At 47.5% G+C, this 19,762-nt stretch overlaps 1 protein-coding gene across 1 annotated transcript in view; it reads right to left on the reverse strand.

The window, feature by feature from the left end:
* Positions 1-469: 469 nt before the first annotated feature.
* Positions 470-19,762, reverse strand: part of SH2B2 (SH2B adaptor protein 2) — a 174,564-nt gene continuing 155,271 nt past the window's right edge. Inside the window, exons 6-9 of the mRNA XM_073667760.1 lie at positions 17,544-17,729; positions 6,683-6,876; positions 3,044-3,215; positions 470-1,768 (exon numbers count right to left, since the gene is read on the reverse strand). Of these exons, the coding sequence (XP_073523861.1) occupies positions 1,470-1,768; positions 3,044-3,215; positions 6,683-6,876; positions 17,544-17,729 (851 nt within the window). The 3' untranslated portion in view covers positions 470-1,469. The remainder of the gene's footprint in view (positions 1,769-3,043; positions 3,216-6,682; positions 6,877-17,543; positions 17,730-19,762) is intronic.

Below are 19,762 nucleotides of genomic sequence, written 5' to 3' on the forward strand. Positions count from 1 at the left end.
CTTTGAATGGCCCGATTTCCATAGCAGAGGGTCTGTGTCTCTTCTATGAAAGACTACAATCTACAACATCTTTTATGGGGTTTTTGTGACAATGGCCCAAGTTCATGAAAAGTCAAGGTAAATGGTGATGAACACACTAGATTGCACTTTTAACACAACTTAAAGGGGTATTCCCATCTCCAAGATCCTATCCCAATATGTAGTAGATGTAATAATATTAGTAAATACTTCCAATTAGAAGTATAGTATAGTTCTCCTGATTCACTATGTCACTTACTCCATGTGCAGGGCATTGCAGTAGGTTAGGTATCCATGGTTAAGACCACTAACTAACTGTCACTATATGAGTGGTCATAACCATGGATACCTAAGCTACTGCAATGCCCTGCACATGAGGTAAGCGACATAGCGAATCAGAAGAACTATACTATACTTCTAATTGGAAGTATTTGATAATATTATTACATTTACTACATATTGGGATAGGATCTTGGAGATGGGAATATCCCTTTAAGTGTGTGAGCAGAATGAAATGTAAGTTGTGTCCATAAGCACTGCAGCTGCCAGTGTCAGCAGTATAGTCATACTTGTTGCCTAAACCGTGCAGGAATGAGTTGTGCTGTGCACCTTTGTGCTTTTGCTACAAGAAATGAGGAGGATTAGATTTTAGATGTTCTGAGTCATTGTGTGTGAATCAAAGGAAAAGAAACATGGTGGGGACAGGGGTCTCCAAAGTGCGGCCTGTGGCAGCTGCTGAAGGTCGCTGACACTTCTGTTATATTCCCAAACTTGCAATATACAACTATATATTAGCCTTTCTGATAAGGACTGGAATTAAGCAGTCCTTATCATAATTGAGCAGAACACGTAATCCATGTTCAACACATGATGCACTAATTTACAATATATGTATCCATTTAGACAACTAAGCAAAAGGTTTTGCAGGATCCAGGTACAGAGTCCACATCGATTGTCCGTGGCCACCGGATAAAAACTCTTCAAATTCCTCCTATATGTCCTCATCCCTGGCACCTCTTCTGATTAGTACACCCGGTGCCACATCATGCATGCATTGTGCCACAACCACTGTTGTACTGGGCCTACTATTCAGAAGAAGGGCCAGGGAAGTTGGCATTTCGAAGTTCAAAGGGCTCTAGTACGGTGTCCATCGACTACTGATACGCCGCAGCCTTACCAGTGTCCTCATAATCTTTTTGCTCAACGCTAGTATTCAATAATCTGCAGCCAACTTCAATTACAACTGGACCTCAAACAGGTAAAATGGGGCATTACTACCAGCCTATGCCACTTCCATGGCACCAGTTTCTCATATAACTGGTAATACAGTTTGGGTTCTGTTATTGGTTTGGCTTCTAATAACATCAAATGGCTTACTAATAATTATCGCCCATATTACTCAAATTATAAATGTGGAAAACTATTAGTGCTGTGATTTAAAATGGTATTTTTCAGTAAAAAGAATATTGATTTTCGACAGCTCTTGTCCTACTCCGAGACCCATCAGTTTCATGGTAGTCTTCCGTGCTTCCATTAGATGATTCTAGCAAAAGCTCAGCGCTGTTGCTTCGACTTCTGGTACCAAGAGTCCCTTCCACTCTGTGATATGCTGGGTGGGGAGTGGAAGATGAGTTTTCTGGAGGAGTTACAGGTTGGATGCTTGTTCCACCAGAAGTAGAGAAGTAGTGTTGGGATTGGGTTTCAGTCCTGCAGATTTGTTGCTGGAAACCAACACTAGAAGGTCCAGGTTCTTAAAAAGAATAAAAGACATGATTTATTAACCATCAGTTGCACCGTTGTAATCAAAATTATTGAACCCCCCCATTGTAAGTTAACTAATTAGATTTATTAGAGAAATGTACAAATTTTTTGCTGTTTGCAATAAACTAATGAAACAAGAACAATTTAAATAGCTTGACACAACTAATATAACAAGTGGTTTGTCAAAATGTATCCCAAAATGCTTCTTTTAATGACTGCTGCAGTTTCAGAATTGTTCATCCCCTTTATAAGTGTCTTTAGTACTGAAGGGAAGATGGATGGGGTCATGTATCGCGAGATTTTGGCCAACAACCTCCTTCCCTGAGTAAGAACATTGAAGAAGGGTCATGGCTGGGTCTTCCAGCAAGACAATGACCCAAAACATACAGCCAAGGCAACAAAGGAGTGGCTCAGAAAGAAGCACAGTAAAGTCATGGAGTGACCGAGCCAGTCTCCAGACCTTAATCCCATAGAAAACTTATGAAGGGAGTTGAAGCTCTGCGTTGCCAAGAGACAGCCTCAAAATCTGAATGATTTAGAGATGATCCGCAAAGAGGAGTGGACCAAAATTCCTCCTGACGTGTGCGCAACCCTCATCATCAACTGCAAACAACGTCTGACTGCTGTGCTTGCCAACAAGGGTTTTGCCACCAAGTATTAAGTGTTGTTTGCCAGAGGAATCAAATACTTATTTCTCACTGCAAAATGCAAACAATGTATCTAATTTATACAATGTGATTTTCTTGATTTTTTGGGGGGATATTCTATCTCTTAATGTTAAAATTAACCTACCGTTAAAAGTATAGACTGTTCATGGCTTTGTCAGTGGGCAAACTTACAAAAACATCAAGGGATCAAATACTTATTTCCCCCACGGTATATGACTGCTACTTTGGGAAAAGTGCTGCATCTTAACAATGTATCTACGCCTAAGGGCTGAATATTTTTGGCAAGAGGGCTCATGTGGTCCCCGGGCTGCTAGTTTGATATCACTTGTCTGTACACTGTCCATATTAAACAAAGTGGCATAAGATAGGAGCAGAAATGCAAAGAAAAACCATATAGCAGTTGCACAATGTACGTAAGTAAAGAATAATTTCCTGTACAGGTTCCCATGCAGCTCATGACATCTGCTCTTTGGGACCTGGACAGTCAACTGTGGTGAAGAAGCCGCTCACACTAAAAGTGGTGGTGGGCTCACATTCCTCCGGAGATTTCAACTTTTCTCTAGATGGTTACTGTAAAGCAAACCAGCAAGTCTTACCGGCTGATGGGTTCTGTGCAACAACATAACTGCGCAGAGTGATGTCCGCAGAGCCACCAGATTCCAGAGGTATTGGATGGGAGTGAAAGTGTTTCAGCATATCAAATATGGTCTGGAACCAAAGATGCTGCACATGACACTGACCATTCTCATTCAGCGACAATCGCAGGTGCTGAGAAAAACAAAGGAAGAACACTAAAAACCTGTACAGTTATTATTTCAAAAGCCTTTTCACCGTATTAATAGTACAAACTAAAAACTCATGAAAATATCGACTTTAACATATGGAGTTCTATGATTAGAGTTAAGCGGTTATCCTCATGATCCCCATGTTATAAAGGAATAGCACATTGCTAGGATATACCATCAGTTTATGACCATTAGGTGTCACATGCCAGGGACCTCCCATAGTCGGACCCCCACTGATCATAGAATTATGGCATATCCCAGCAATACGCCATCGCTTGACAGTATTATCCCTTTAACAATGACAGTTACATCTATGAGTGATCAGGCGCCGGCAATCTACATCATGAACACATTTTCTAGATGTACAATTCTCCACACTGCTGCAGCCGTCAGAAAAGTATGGAAAGTGTAGTTGTTAAAGTCAACAATTAAAAAAGACAAACAGAAAAACAGGTTTTGTTATATCACTTGCTAAAGCGGATGTGTGAGCAGATTTCACAGTATAAGATGCATACAGTACATCTTTCAGACCTGATGAAGCTGGTGTACTTCCTTTGAAAATCAATGTCAGATTGGCTGTATAATCCTTAAATTAAAATTTTATGAGTCCAGAAATAGAGTTAGAGAGTTTGAGTTCTAATCTATTCAGTTTCTGCTCTCACCGCCTGACTAACATCTGCAGCTTGTATTTAGCAGTGTGAGATCTCAGCAGCGAGGAGGGACACTGACTTGCAGACATGCACACAATCTGGTACATGTGGGGTGGAATAGCTCCTAACAGCGGCTCATGCAAACAGGATGAGGACTGGTTCTAACAAAGATGAACGTTTTTTCCAAGACCTGATTCGGAGGGCTGGACTTTACTTAGATTGTTCTGCATTTGCTCAGTTCACATGGCGGCACACCCGATGGTGACAAGTACTACAGATTTATTTTGCTCACATTTCTTACTATACATAATAGTAAATTATAATACAGCTATAATAGTTTAGTGTAAGACTGCTAACACGGTATATGACCATAGGCTATCCATGAGGCAGCCAATAACAGAGTCTGGGAGTTACTATCGTATATCATACCGCCAGCTAAAGACATACGGCAGCTGCCAACAAAACTAATGTTAGACCACTTGTTTTCTGCCTTCATTGACTTCACTTTGCTCAATGAAGAAAAAGTGTCCTTGTAGTCTGTTAGAGGAAATGCCACCACTTGTGATAGATCCTCACCTTTTTTTTTCCTAAACAGACCATTTCTCTAGGCCACTGTATAGAACAATTAGTGCCTCAACTTTAACACAACCATGAGGACCACTTGAATAGACATGTTAGGAGATCAGCAGTCGCCACACACCTATGACATGTAGCTTGTCACCAGGAAAACAAAAGAGTTGAGTAGGTTAACTGGGTTTTCCACCTCTCCTCTAGCAGCAGTTGGTTAGAAAAACAAAAATAACCACAAAACTTTCCTTTACTTACCCTTGTTGGATCTCGCAATGAGTCTCCGCCACTGCTCTCAGTGTCTGTTATTGTCTGCAGCGCTGATGTCACCTTGACAGTGCTGCAGCCAATCAGTGATCTCAGTGGCTCGTATCATTAACTTCGGCAGAGCCACTGAGCTCAGTTATTGTCTGCAGCGCTATTGACGTGATGTGTGCACTGCAAACAATCACAGAAACCGGGAGCATCAGCAGAGACTCAGTGCTGGACCCGGTGAGGGTGAGTAAGGCAAAGTTTGTTTTTCTAAACACTGCAGCCAGTGAATGGATTTTCAGGAAACAAAAATCACCATTAAAATCCAAATCTTCGAAACACTTGTTTCTCTTGAAGGTAGAAGTCAAGCAGCGGTAGATTGTGCCCATGCACACAGAAAATACTGGAGGACCATGTACAAAATAGAATGATTTACTGACAGAACTAGAATTTGCATGGTCAGATAGAATAGAAAAAGCTGAAGGGGAGACGGCTTCGCTTTTACGTGGAAGGCCTACAAAATGTGTTTGGTCTTTGAAGGACCAAAAATGTACACAATTGACAGGAGGTACTAGACTTATCCATACCTGGCAACTAAAAGGGCCAGAGACTCAATCATCCGCTAGCTCAGTAGGACGTATGTGTCACTTATGGGAGACAGATTCTGAATCAGAACCAGTACTGGTGGTCAGAATGGATAAATCCAAGTCACAAAATAAAAAATATGACAATATAAAATAAACCTGGTCTTTGATGACAAATTCCCATGAGCTCATGAACAATTCACGTCAATGTAGATTAAGACTACGCTCTAACGCTAAGGATCAGAGTAGGGAAATTCTGTGTGTTTTTTAAAAGAATCAGCAGTAGAAACTGGGATTTCTGTAACGAATCTGCACATTGGTTTTCCATGCGGTATCCGAGGAAATGTTATCCACATTGTAGAATGTAAAACCTGCAACGCTTTTATTATTCTGCACAGAAATAATATATAAAATACTCCATTCATTTGCATTAGTTGTGGAATTTCAAAAAATTGTCTCAGCATTTGGATGTGGAATCCTAACAGAATCCAGAATGTAAGAACTTTCCGCACATTCCTCAGCAAAGACTGCAAAAACACTAGTGCATGCCCTCATCATCTCCAGCCTCGACTACTTCAACCTCCTGCTCTGTGGCCTCCCTTCTAACACTCTCGCACCCCTCCAATCTACCCTAAACTCTGCCGCCCGACTAATCCACCTGTTCCCCCGCTACTCCCCAGCCTCTCCTCTCTGTCAATCCCTTCACTGGCTCCCCATTACCCAGAGACTCCAGTTCAAAACCCTAACCATAGCATATAAAGCCATCCACAACGTGTCTCCTCCATACATGTGACCTCGTCTCCCAGTACTTACCTGCACGCAGCCTCCGATCCTCACAAGATCTTCTCTACTCCCCGCTTATCTCCTCTTCCCACAATCGCATACAAGATTTCTCCCATGCATCCCCCCTACTCTGGAACTCTGTACCCCAACATATCAGACTCTCGCTGACCGTGGAAACCTTCAAAAGGAACCTGAAAACCCACCTCTTTAAAGAAGCCTACAACCTGCAGTAACCCTTGCTCCATTATACCGCTCCACGACCAGCTCTACCCTCACCTACTGTATCCTCACCCATCCCTTGTAGATTGTGAGCCCTCACAGTCAGCGTCCTCGCTCCTCCTGTACCAGTCGCTGACTCGTTTTGTTCAAGATTATTGTAAGTGTATTTGCTATGTATACCCCTTCTAAACATGTAAAGCGCCATGGAATAAATGGTGCTATAATAATAATAATAACTTGGCCTAAGTAGGAAACCTGACCAATTACTTTATGAGGAGCATATTTAAATTGGGATTTAAACAGAAAGTTTTCATCTTGAATGGAGCATACGCAACTTACGGCCTCTCTTGCGATAATTTCAATAGATTGGAAGAATTTTTCCATAGCACACTTGCCTTTGCTTTGCCTTGAAAGTTGAAAGTGAGCACATACTCTCCTGGACGCGTTTCACTTTGCCTGATGACAAACAGACCATGACTCCGACTTCCACCAGCGAGCACAAGCTGAGCGGCCTTTATTCTCGACAGTGTCCCATGGAACCATGGATACTCCAACAGGTTTATCTCTGCGTCTTTCTCCCCTTCTTCATCTAATGCCACAAAGGTTTAAAATACGTTATTTCATCACTAAAATACTACTATCGTTTATTGACTTGCATTATGCATTCTCCAGGGGATTAAGGGGTTCTTTACTTTAAGCAGTACCTATTTGTTAGAAGGGGAAAACACAGAAAGGAAGTGTGACACCCCAGGGGTCTGGTTGCCACAGTGATAGAGATATTACGTCTGAGAGCAGGTGGGAGGTCCTTTGGTCAGGGATCCTGTGCATGCCACACCTCCTGCCCAGTCTTGGGAGGGGAAGGACTTCCCCTATATAAACCCGGGGCTGAGGCAGAGTGAGGGAGAAAGAAGACAGAACAAGAGTAGAGAAGAGAAGCAGCATAGCAAGAAACATCAGGAGCTCTGTGGGGAGCAGTGTTACAACGAGTCAGGGGCTGGCAGCTACAGAGCTCGCCCTGACTGAGAAGATTTCTAACCGGACCCGGAGTCCGAGGCTGTGGGGACTAACTCCTACCCAGCAGCAGAAACCGTCCGGCAGAGGATTTCAGGTCCTCTGGCCCAGAAGCCCGAAGGCACGGTCACACGCGTGGGACCAGCACCGCCATCGTGGAGCGGAAGCCATTAGAAGGCCCCGAGTCACCGGCCATACGGGTGAGCACCACACGGTACACTCAGGGACGTGGGCTACTTATTCCCGCCTCTAGCAAGGTAGCCAGAAGAGTACAGTTAGTTGGGAAGGCCTACAACTCCGCCTGGCCAGGGGAAATCCCATCTGCTCAAGGACTGACCAGGCCCCTATCACTAGCAAGTACTCCGGGAGGGTCTATCTTTGTCACCAGTAAAGACCCTGAACTACACCGCACCGTCTCTGAGTGGTTCCTGCTACCCCCATCATCCACGTCGGCTGCCCTGAGGCCATACCCCTCCCGTTGGGGGTTATACCATCCACGCTGCACCATCCTTCCACCGGCCTCAGCGGTCTGCCCCGCAGCGGCAGCTCCATAGCTGCATTCAACGGGTGGCGTAGTCACCAACCATCTACTGCTAGTACATCGCCGCTCAGTTTGACTCCCTGGGCACGGACCGGGTCGCCGCCACGAGACTACAACCCTCAAGAGATCCGGCTCCGGGTAAGCTCCTGCGTGCGCAACGCAGCGCGACACAGGCCCAGGGGCGCGTCAACTTTGGCGTAGTCGGCAGGATTTCGTGCCCGCAACCACCGGGTACTGCGTGCCTGAAAAGCAAAGACTGTTCAAACTTACCAGTGGTGAAGATTCCCGCTATCCGTGGAGGTTTCCCGCCATCCGGCGCCATCTTCTACCTTCTTCCCGCCATCCGCGAAGTTTTCCCGCCATCCGGCGCCATCTTCGACCTTCTTCCCGCCATCCGTGGAGTTTTCCCGCCATTGGACGCCATCTTGAGGACGCCGCACGGGAAGAAGAGGGGCGTGGACTCCGAAAGCGCGCGAGAACTGAAGCCCCGCCTCACGTCCGGACGTTGCGTAAGGTCCTGGAAGTAGCCCAGCAGACGCCGACGTCACCGGAGCGCGACGGAAGGTCCTCAACCCTGACGATCCACTGCGGAGCCGCGGCCTACGGAACAGGATCATCGCAAGGTAGGCCACGGTCCACTAGGGGGGAGGAAGATGTCGGATACGGAGGAGAGCTTCACTGCCTCAACCCCCGCCAGCGCCACCGCTGCTGCAGTTATGCCCTTCACCATGCCCTATATCCCGGGAGCAGCTTGGCTACCCCAGTACTCAGGGGAGTCACATACCCTGCATGACTTTAGAGAAAAGCTGGATAGCCTCTTCCAGGTGTACCCCCTCACAGAAGAGCAAAAAGTGAGCATCCTGGTGGCCCAACTAACCGGGGCAGCCAAAAGGGAAGTAAAATCCTGGCCACCTGGGAGGAAGACTGTCGCAGGGATACTAACCCGGCTGAAGGACACCTTTGATACCCGCACCTCAGCCGAGATTAAGCTTAGATTCTACGGGTGCAAGCAGCGAGCGCATGAGAGTATAAGGGACTATGCACTAAACCTACAAGAGGCCCTGAGGGCCATAAAGCAGACCGACCCTGATGGGGTGGGAAACGAGGACAGGCTGTTGACTGAACAATTTATAGAGGGTTTATATTGCAATGCCCACCGAACCCAGTTGCGGGCAATGGCCTTACAAGATCCCCATCTGGACTTTGCACAGTTCAAGGACAGAGCCATCCGGGTGCTCCGAGAACCGGCACCGGGTGGCGTTGTGACCCACAGGCGCCCAGCTATCACTTACCACCAGGAGGCGGCGCCCTTGTCGGCAGGGCCTGTGGGAGCTGATGCGCAGGCTTTGGACAATGACCCGGCTCCAGACCTACGCCATCAGGTCCAAGAGCTAGCTAAGAGCGTTGCTGCGCTAACCCGAACTGTGCAGTCTTTACAGGTTTCCACCCCAGGGAAGATCCAGCTGGCATCCGGACCGGAGGACATCCCGTGGCGTCGACCAAGGAGGACCCCACCGGCCAGAGGAAGACCCAGTGACCGATACAGCGAGGACGGACGACCCATCTGCCGCCGCTGCAATCAACCCGGACATATGGAAAGGTACTGTTCTTTAAACGGGCACAACCTGGGGTAGAGGGCCAACCCCCAGGAAAAAGATCACCAGGCCCATCGAACTGGCGCGACAGATATGTGGGAGGACGTCCAGTCTTGCCTGTGGTACTGGATGGCATTCCCATGAGTGCCCTACTGGACACCGGGTCACAGGTCACCACCATCCCGTACGTGCTCTTTAAGCAGTACTGGAATGACTCGGATATTACCCGCTACCCTGACGACGACTTGAGTATCATCGCCAGCAATGGCCAGCCCGTGCCACAAATCGGATTTAAAGAGGTGACCATCAAAATCGGTAGAGTCGAACTGGCAGCACAGGGACTGATCATTGTAGACATTGACAAACATGAGAGCCACCCAAAAATAACTCTAGGAACTAATGTAATTGAGAATTGTCTTGCAGAAGTGATTTTCCTTCTACAGCAGGTTGCCAAGAACGCCAGCTCCGGCGAGCAGCGAGTGCTCCAGAAAGAGATCCGGGCACTGATGCGACGGCAACAGGTGGAACTCTCCGGCGGTGAGATTGGTAGCGTAAGAATGTGTGACCCTTTCCCTATTGCCATGCCCCCAAAAAGTGAAATGATGATTTGGTGCCGGGCAGCTATTGGTCTGAGAGGTAGAGATTACCAGGCAATGGTAGAACCAGTTTACTCAGACAGTAGGCCCACCATTTTGACAGCACGGGGGGTGGTCAATGTACGCCATGGGAGGGTGCCCGTTCGCATAATCAATATCGGGGAGAGGGAAGTGTACCTGCCCCGGTATGCCACGCTAGCAAAATTATATACCATCAACCAAAACTCTATACAGTCTGTGGAACCCTTGCCTCCATCTCACCCGGAGGAAGGTAACGGCTCTAAGAAAGTAATGGAGGATTGGTGTCAGCAACTACACTTGGGAACTGACTCCACTCCCTCCCACCAGAAACAGGGAGTCTACCGGGTGGTTCAAGAGTATGAGAGAGTGTTTAGTAAACACCCGTTAGACTTCGGGCGAGTCAAGGGGGTAGAACACCGCATCCCCACGGGAGATCATCCTCCCATAAAAGAGAGGTATCGACCCGTACCCCCTGCACATTACCAACACGCCAAGGGGATGCTTAGAGACATGAAGGAGGCTGGGGTAATCCGGGATAGCTGTAGCCCCTGGGCAGCCCCGCTAGTTTTAGTCAAAAAGAAAGACAACACCATGAGGATGTGTGTAGATTACCGGAAAATCAACCGTATCACACACAAGGATGCGTACCCCTTACCAAGGATAGAGGAGTCATTGGCTGCTTTAAGGTCTGCTAACTTCTTCTCTACCTTGGATCTCACTAGCGGGTACTGGCAGGTTCCTGTAGCAGAGGCGGACCGGGAGAAGACCGCATTCACCACCCCGATGGGACTTAGCGAGTTCACCTGCATGCCGTTCGGACTCTGCAACGCCCGAGGAACCTTCCAACGATTAATGGAGTGCTGTCTGGGCCACAGAAACTTCGAGACGGTCCTGTTGTACCTGGACGATGTCATTGTATACTCCAAAACTTATGAGGACCACCTGAAACACCTGGCGGAGGTGTTCGAAGCTCTGGCGAGTTACGGCCTAAAGGTGAAACCCTCCAAGTGTCACCTCCTGAAACCAAAGGTGCAGTACCTGGGACACGTGGTGAGCGCTGACGGAGTGGCTCCCGACCCCGATAAGATCACCGCAATTAAGGGATGGCCAAGCCCCTCCAGCGTAAAAGAAGTGCGGCAGTTCCTCGGGTTGGTAGGCTACTACCGAAGGTTTATTCCCGGTTTCACCAAAAAGGCAGCGCCTATGCAGGACCTCCTGATAGGCCAGTCCCGGAAGGCCAAGAACCAAAAGCCGCCCTTCAAATGGGAAGAGCTAGAAGAAGAGTCCTTCCGCCAGCTGAAGATGGCCCTCACGGGGGATGAAATCTTGGCGTACCCGGATTATAGCCAGCCCTTCATCCTCTACACCGACGCCAGTAACATCGGGCTAGGAGCCGTACTGTCCCAGATCCAGCAGGGGAAAGAACGAGTAATCGCCTACGCCAGCCGAAAACTGCGACCCACTGAAAGGAACCCCGAGAATTATAGCTCATTCAAGCTAGAGTTCCTGGCCGTGGTATGGGCAGTCACTGAGCGCTTTAAGCATTACCTTGCTTCTTCCCGGTTCACCGTGTACACGGATAACAACCCGTTGACACACCTGGACACGGCAAGACTCGGTGCCCTGGAGCAGAGGTGGATGGCCCGTCTGTCCAACTACGAGTTCATAATCAAATACCGGGCAGGGCGCTCCAATACTAACGCGGACGCCCTGTCCAGGATGCCCAACCTGCCGGACGAAGGAGAAGATCCGGAGGGACTGGAAGAGATTGAACTCCCTGCGTTCCACCGTCATGGGACTATCCAGTATTCCCACCGGGTAAGGAGTAAGCAGGCTGCTACGTTGAACCCCTTACCTCACTACAACTGGGCGGAAACGCAAGACAGCGACCCTGCCGTCCGACTGGTGAAGGAGATGCTGACTCGGCCGGAGGCTCGCCTTGAACCAGACGCTCCGGAGGAAGCCAAACAACTATGGGCAGAGAAGAGTCGACTGTTCCTTTACAAAGGGAAGTTGTGCCGCAGAATGGTTAACTCCCGGACGCATGAATTACTCTGGCAAGTAGTGGTGCCACGAAGAGACGCAGCCATGGTGATGGAGGCATACCACGACGGAGCTGGACACTTCGGGTGGAAGAAGCTGGAGTTCCTGCTGCGTGAGCGATTCCACTGGGTAGGCATGAGGGGAACCATTGAGAAGTGGTGCAGAGACTGTGGCCCGTGCAACCTGAGAAGGAAGGACCGCGCCAGCCAGAAGACTCCCCTGCAGTCCATCGCCACCCGGCAACCGTTGGAACTGGTAGCCTTGGATCATGTAAAACTGACCCCAAGCAGAAGTGGCTACGTCTACGCGTTAACCATCGTGGATCATTACTCCCGGTTTCTGGTTGTCGTCCCCGTCAAGGACTTAACGGCTCAAACAGCAGCTAGAGCCTTCCAGCAGCACTTTTGCCGTCCACACGGGTACCCGGACCAAGTGCTGACGGACCAGGGACCTGCCTTTGAAGCGGAGGTCTTCCAGGAATTCTGCAATCTATATGGCTGCCGGAAGATAAGGACGACACCCTACCATCCGCAGACTAACGGACTTTGTGAAAAAATGAACCAGGTGGTAATGGATCTTCTAAAAACGTTGCCCCTGGAAGAACGCAGTCTGTGGCCTGAAAAGTTGCCCGATCTGGTGGACCTATACAACCACATCCCGGTAGGTTCCACCAACTGTACCCCGGCTTACCTAATGAGGGCAAGACCTGGTAAGTTACCTGTTGACCTGGAAATGGGAGTCCTGACACCCGAGGACACTTCACCAGAAACAGACTGGGACACAGAGAGGCAGCAGCAGTACCGGAGAGTACAGGAGAGCGTGGAGCGAAGTCTCTGTCAGGCTAGGGAAAGACAAGAGAAAACTTATAACCAGTATGCTCCCGCTGTTCCCCTGGTACCCGGAGAGCAGGTCTTGAAGAGGAAGAGACGGCTCCACAAGTTGGACGACCAGTGGGAGAAGGACCCGTACACCGTACTGCCCTCAAGCCACGAAAGCCCGAAGGTCTGTACCATCAGTAAAGACGGAGGGGAAACCACAGCCATTGTATCCCGGGACCACCTGAAGAAGTGTCCCGAACAACTGAGGAACCCTGAAGAGGAACAAGAAGACCATCGACCCGTAGAGGAAAGGGAAGATATGGTTAGTACCGTGCTCGGGGACTTCCCTCGGTCTTGGACTCAAGTCAATGGTGCAGTTGTGGTACCCGTACTCACCTTCCTCCAACCATCATCCCAAGAACCTACGGAGCAACCGGTAGAGCTGGAAGAACAGCCGGTCCAGGAGGCAGAAGACTCTACACAAGCAGACCCGGAAAGTCAACCCTCTGCTTATAGTGAGCCTGCCATACCCCTAGTGAGCCAGAGGGCCCATAGACAGCTGCCCAGTTTACCCTTGACAGCTCCTACACCCTGTAGTTCAGGGCCAGACAGTCAGCTCCGTAGGTCCACTAGGGCCACTAGAGGCCAGCTACCCGCACGTTGGAGGATCTAAATGTTTAAGCTATCTTATAATGTTTACTTGTTTATAGTTGCTTGTGTATAATTTTGTGTTTCTATTCTTTTTAGGAGTCCTTGGTGGATTTATCGGGAATCCTTGTACATAGTTGGAGCGTAACCCAGGATGGACTAAAGACTGTTAAGGACTCGGGGCAGGACAGGCCCCTACCTGGTTACGTCTCCCTGTTTTGGTGAAATGGACACCTTGCTTTTCAAAACTGCACCCGGTTGCGGACACGCCGTAACCATCTTATGTGTTTTTCTTGTTGTATTGTTATTGCTATACCTTGTTATGTTTTTCTAAAAAATATGTTTAGTCCCGGAGTACTAAATTTCACTAGGGGGGAATGTGACACCCCAGGGGTCTGGTTGCCACAGTGATAGAGATATTACGTCTGAGAGCAGGTGGGAGGTCCTTTGGTCAGGGATCCTGTGCATGCCACACCTCCTGCCCAGTCTTGGGAGGGGAAGGACTTCCCCTATATAAACCCGGGGCTGAGGCAGAGTGAGGGAGAAAGAAGACAGAACAAGAGTAGAGAAGAGAAGCAGCATAGCAAGAAACATCAGGAGCTCTGTGGGGAGCAGTGTTACAACGAGTCAGGGGCTGGCAGCTACAGAGCTCGCCCTGACTGAGAAGATTTCTAACCGGACCCGGAGTCCGAGGCTGTGGGGACTAACTCCTACCCAGCAGCAGAAACCGTCCGGCAGAGGATTTCAGGTCCTCTGGCCCAGAAGCCCGAAGGCACGGTCACACGCGTGGGACCAGCACCGCCATCGTGGAGCGGAAGCCATTAGAAGGCCCCGAGTCACCGGCCATACGGGTGAGCACCACACGGTACACTCAGGGACGTGGGCTACTTATTCCCGCCTCTAGCAAGGTAGCCAGAAGAGTACAGTTAGTTGGGAAGGCCTACAACTCCGCCTGGCCAGGGGAAATCCCATCTGCTCAAGGACTGACCAGGCCCCTATCACTAGCAAGTACTCCGGGAGGGTCTATCTTTGTCACCAGTAAAGACCCTGAACTACACCGCACCGTCTCTGAGTGGTTCCTGCTACCCCCATCATCCACGTCGGCTGCCCTGAGGCCATACCCCTCCCGTTGGGGGTTATACCATCCACGCTGCACCATCCTTCCACCGGCCTCAGCGGTCTGCCCCGCAGCGGCAGCTCCATAGCTGCATTCAACGGGTGGCGTAGTCACCAACCATCTACTGCTAGTACATCGCCGCTCAGTTTGACTCCCTGGGCATGGACCGGGTCGCCGCCACGAGACTACAACCCTCAAGAGATCCGGCTCCGGGTAAGCTCCCGCGTGCGCAACGCAGCGCGACACAGGCCCAGGGGCGCGTCAGAAGTCATTTATAATTTCTCTGAAGCGCCCCCACAGGGAAAATTAGGCACTACACTATGCCCATCCAAATGAATAGGTTGCCTGCTTAATACAGGACAGGTATTACCACTGTGTTTGCTCTGTTCTTCACTGTGATTAAGAAATAAGGATTCTTAACAAATGACCACCGTCTATTATCTTACAATTCCCTAACAGGGAATATGAAAATAGGTTCTAAACTGGATAAGCCCTTTAAGCCAAGGAAACCACTTTACAGATATGACTTAAAGGCCACGGCCCCAATATCAGTATTTGGTCAGTATTCGGTCAGTATTTTTTCTCAGGAGTGGGAGCCAAAACCAGGAGTGGGTGATAAATGCAGAGTTGGTGACTTGTTTCTATTATACCTTTTCTCTGATTGTTCCTCACCTGGTTTTGGCTCCAACTCCTGAGAAAAAATACTGACCGAATACTGACCAAATACTGATAGTGGGGCTGTGGCCAAAGGAGAATTTTATTTGCATGCAGCAGAGAGAAAACCACAATGCCTGATTGAAGAACAAAGATGTGCTGAGATAAGCTGACACTCAGTAAACGAGCGTTTGTAAGAATGCACGATCCTTATTATTGGTTAGCTATTATTATTATTAGTGTAATCATGTTGATCAACTGATAAACTAGCAAAACACTTATTCGTTGGGTGATTGGACCATTGTATGAACCATCAGCAGCAGCAGGAAAGTCCCTTTAACATAAGGTTTGGTACCCGCAGTGTCAGGTCCGAGTCTAAGGATCTCGTATCTACTAAAGATGGAAAAAAACACATTACTCAATCCAAGAAAAATCAGCTATGAAAAGCTTTATTTACCCCAAAACACTGCAATCTTTGTGCCTCAATACTTGGGATGAAATGTTGTGGCATTTTTGGGTGAATAAAGCTGTTCATAGCTGAATTTTTCTTAGTCAGCACTTTTTTCTTCCATTTTTGGCGTAACCATCATCTTTTCTTGGCAGCACGTCATGCAGTGTAAACAGGAAATTTGCTGCCAATGACATGATGCTGTATGGTGACAGAACAATCATATTAACGATCGTTCCATTCCCATCAGCCTGTGTAAATAGGCCAGTAATAGAGAGTTAAATTGAAATTGGTTTTAAATCTGTTGCTCCAAAAAACAACTTTATTGTAATCTACAAACGAGGGTGAAGCAGAAAAAAATACCGTGTATGACTAAGGGCTTCGGCCAGAAATGCGTCAGTAGGACGGCAATACTTTATGTACGGATATCCCTACTTTTGCTTTTAATATGATGGAATAAAGATCAGAATTTTTTAAGAAACTCACGCTCTCTTTTTTCTACAAACGAGCGTGCTCCGTGCAGTCTTGGCATGGCTAAATGCCTCTGTACAACATTCCACCCACTTGTTTAGGTTATGGTCACTCTTGCTATGTTGATTGACAGCACTGGCTTTCCCAGAGCCAGCATTGTCTAAAGATAAAACTTGTGTGCATTGTTACCTGTGCAGAAGTGAAAAGTCACATCACTCTCTCCTCGCTGCAGTCATCGCTTGGGTAGAGCTGTGTAGTGAGCAATGTCAGATGCAAGAAGAGAGTGATCTGTGTGCCCATTCCTACACTGAAGTGATAGCAGAGAAGCAGGGCTGCGCCGGAGAATCCTCAGAGAGCAGTGTGCGCAATGTGAGGATTCACAAATCTGCAGTCACATAGACTACAAGTTTGGAGTCTCTCTAAGGCCGGACAACCCCTTTAATCTGAACAAATTTCTCCAACCTTTACAAAATCACAGACACATCTATTTTTTTTTTTACGGACAGGGGAAAGAACGGCTTTACTTTTATGGAGAGTGTCCAGGAATTTGACAGCTGTCAACCCTGCAGGGAGGTGGAGCGATTTCAGCAGCGAGTAGAGAGTGATGTGTGTCCTCACTCCTGCCTTGAAGGGAAAGCAGTGATGTCAGCAGCAAGGAGAGAGTGAGGTGTCTTCTCGTTTCTGAACAGCGATAGTGATGACATAAAGGAGGTTTATCTTCATCCAGCGCTATCAATTTAGAAGGAGTAGCCATAATCTAAATAAATGGGTGCAACATTGCACAGAGCCATTTAGCCATGCCAAGAGCGCACTGAGCACCTTCATTTGCATATTACAACAAAGTAGTTTTTCGAGGAATAGATAAAAAAAAATAAAAATAAAGATTTTTTTTTTTTGTTGCTGCATGTGCTCTACACAGATCTATTCTCTGATCATCGTTCTAATATTTTAAGAAGAAACTGGGAGCAAGACAAAGATTGCTAGATGTCGGTAAAGTTCGCCACACATGATATGGTACAGTAACTAATTAGATGCTATATTTGCACAAACATTAATTAATTATAACAAGTTAGATCTAAACTAGTTACAACAGTGCAGCAAATCATTTTAGTTCCATAAAACTAGTTATTAATGATCTCATTCTTTCTTTTTGCTGTTTCCATGGTCAGCTCATCTGCTGCAGCTACACACTTCAAGCCAGCTCCAGACAATTATTTTTTCTTTTTAATTAAAAGAACAATCCGGGTGATCGTTATTGAGATGAATCGATTTCTAAATAGCTGCTTAGTGTACCTGCTCCTTGGTTAGATGCAGGGGTCTCCAGGGTCTGCAGAAAGTTCTCTAGAGGGACATGTATCAGGTGGTCTGCTGAGGCATGCTCCCGGCTCCGGATCTGAGGAGTTACAGCAGGTGGCGGATGAGGAATGGCAGACATTGCAGAAACATCCTGACCACACATTTCAAGCGGTCGGTAAGATCCTGATATAAGTAGAAGAATATCTTGCTCAGTGCATAATGCATGCACCACATTTTACATATTTCATTTACTGAAACCCATCATACATTTACAAGGATTGATACAGAACTATAATTGTATGTCAGTGGGACCATCTATTTACTAGAGCTAAATTACTAAACCAAAGTGCAAACAAGGCAAAAGTCAAATCGAAACCACGGAATCAAATATGTAACAATGGCTACTAATAAATCAAAATATATTAGTGCATAAAATTAACAGGTTTTTTCTCATCCCGCTGAATTGTGACTGTGTGGTAACAGCAGAGCACCATCCTGTATCCCATATGTTCTGTTTATGGATCCTGCACATAGAGCTAATAACAGGATCATTAATCTTTCTAAAACATGGCAGAAATGAGAAAAGTTATTGCTTTCCGCCGTGAGGGCCAAAAACTAGACAGATCATATTAATATTCATGGTTAATTACAAATATGGCTGCTGTAAGGTCTGACATGACTCTGGTTAATCATTGATACAAACAGACTAATGATTTTATCTTCCCGCTGTCTGTGCTCTTACTACTGTGTAAAACTGGCAATACACATTACAATCTCTCCTGATCATGTTCTCTATGAGAGAGCCGCTGCCTGGATCATGCTCTCCATGAGAGAGCCGCTGCCTGGGTCATGCTCTCCATGAGAGAGCCGCTGCCTGGGTCATGTTCTCTATGAGAGAGCCGCTGCCTGGATCATGCTCTCCATGAGAGTGCCGCTGCCTGGGTCATGCTCTCCATGAGAGTGCCGCTGCCTGGGTCATGCTCTCCATGAGAGAGCCGCTGCCTGGGTCATGTTCTCTATGAGAGAGCCGCTGCCTGGGTCATGCTCTCCATGAGAGAGCCGCTGCCTGGGTCATGTTCTCTATGAGAGAGCCGCTGCCTGGATCATGTTCTCTATGAGGGAGCCGCTGCCTGGGTCATGTTCTCTATGAGGGAGCCGCTGCCTGGGTCATGTTCTCTATGAGAGAGCCGCTGCCTGGGTCATGTTCTCTATGAGAGAGCCGCTGCCTGGGTCATGTTCTCTATGAGAGTGCCGCTGCCTGGATCATGTTCTCTATGAGAGAGCCGCTACCTGGATCATATTCTCTATGAGAGAGCCGCTACCTGGATCATATTCTCTATGAGAGAGCCGCTGCCTGGGTCATGTTCTCTATGAGAGAGCCGCTGCCTGGGTCATGTTCTCTAGGAGAGAGCCGCTGCCTGGATCATGTTCTCTATGAGAGAGCCGCTGCCTGGGTCATGTTCTCTATGAGAGAACCGCTGCCTGGGTCATCAGGCATGTGAATGCCAACTGTCCAATCATTACATCCCCCAACATCATCTGTTAGAGGACAGTCAGGGTGCACCCTACAAATCAGACGGTCTTCCGATCCTGCTGAAATTGGCAGGTTTGGGCTACTTTTATCTACATTTAATCCAGTTAAAAGATAATGACAGAGATTTTGGTTGTTAGTGACCAATGGTAATTACCGTATTTTTTGGACTTTATGACACAGTATTATAAGAACACCTCAGGTGTAATTATCAGAGAATAGAAAAAACATATTTCCTACTAATTAAAAAACTTACCTGGTGGTGTAAAGAAGTGGAGGGGTCAATATCACTGCATTAGGGTAGAACAGGGAGGTAGTTTATGGCCACAGCCCCACTATCAGTATTCGGTCAGTATTTTTTCTCAGGAGTGGGAGCCAAAACCAGGAGTGGGTGATAAATGCAGAATTGGTGACTTGTTTCAATTATACCTTTTCTCTGATTGTACCTCACCTGGCTTTGTCTTCCACTCCTGAGGAAAAATACTGGCCAAATACTGACCACATACTGATAGTGGGGACGTGTCCTAACAGTGTTTCTCTGCAGCATGTGTATTATACATATAGCTTTACAGCATGCACATTATGTACACTCTCTACAGTGCACACATATACACAACACTGCTGCAAGCATACTGCATGCATACTCAGCTTTGCTGTATATACACGCACATTTCTGCTACATACA

Source organism: Phyllobates terribilis, unplaced genomic scaffold, assembly GCF_046119375.1.
Source record: "Phyllobates terribilis strain yellow unplaced genomic scaffold, ASM4611937v1 Scaffold_2__4_contigs__length_985480577, whole genome shotgun sequence".
Classification (NCBI taxonomy): domain Eukaryota; kingdom Metazoa; phylum Chordata; class Amphibia; order Anura; family Dendrobatidae; genus Phyllobates; species Phyllobates terribilis.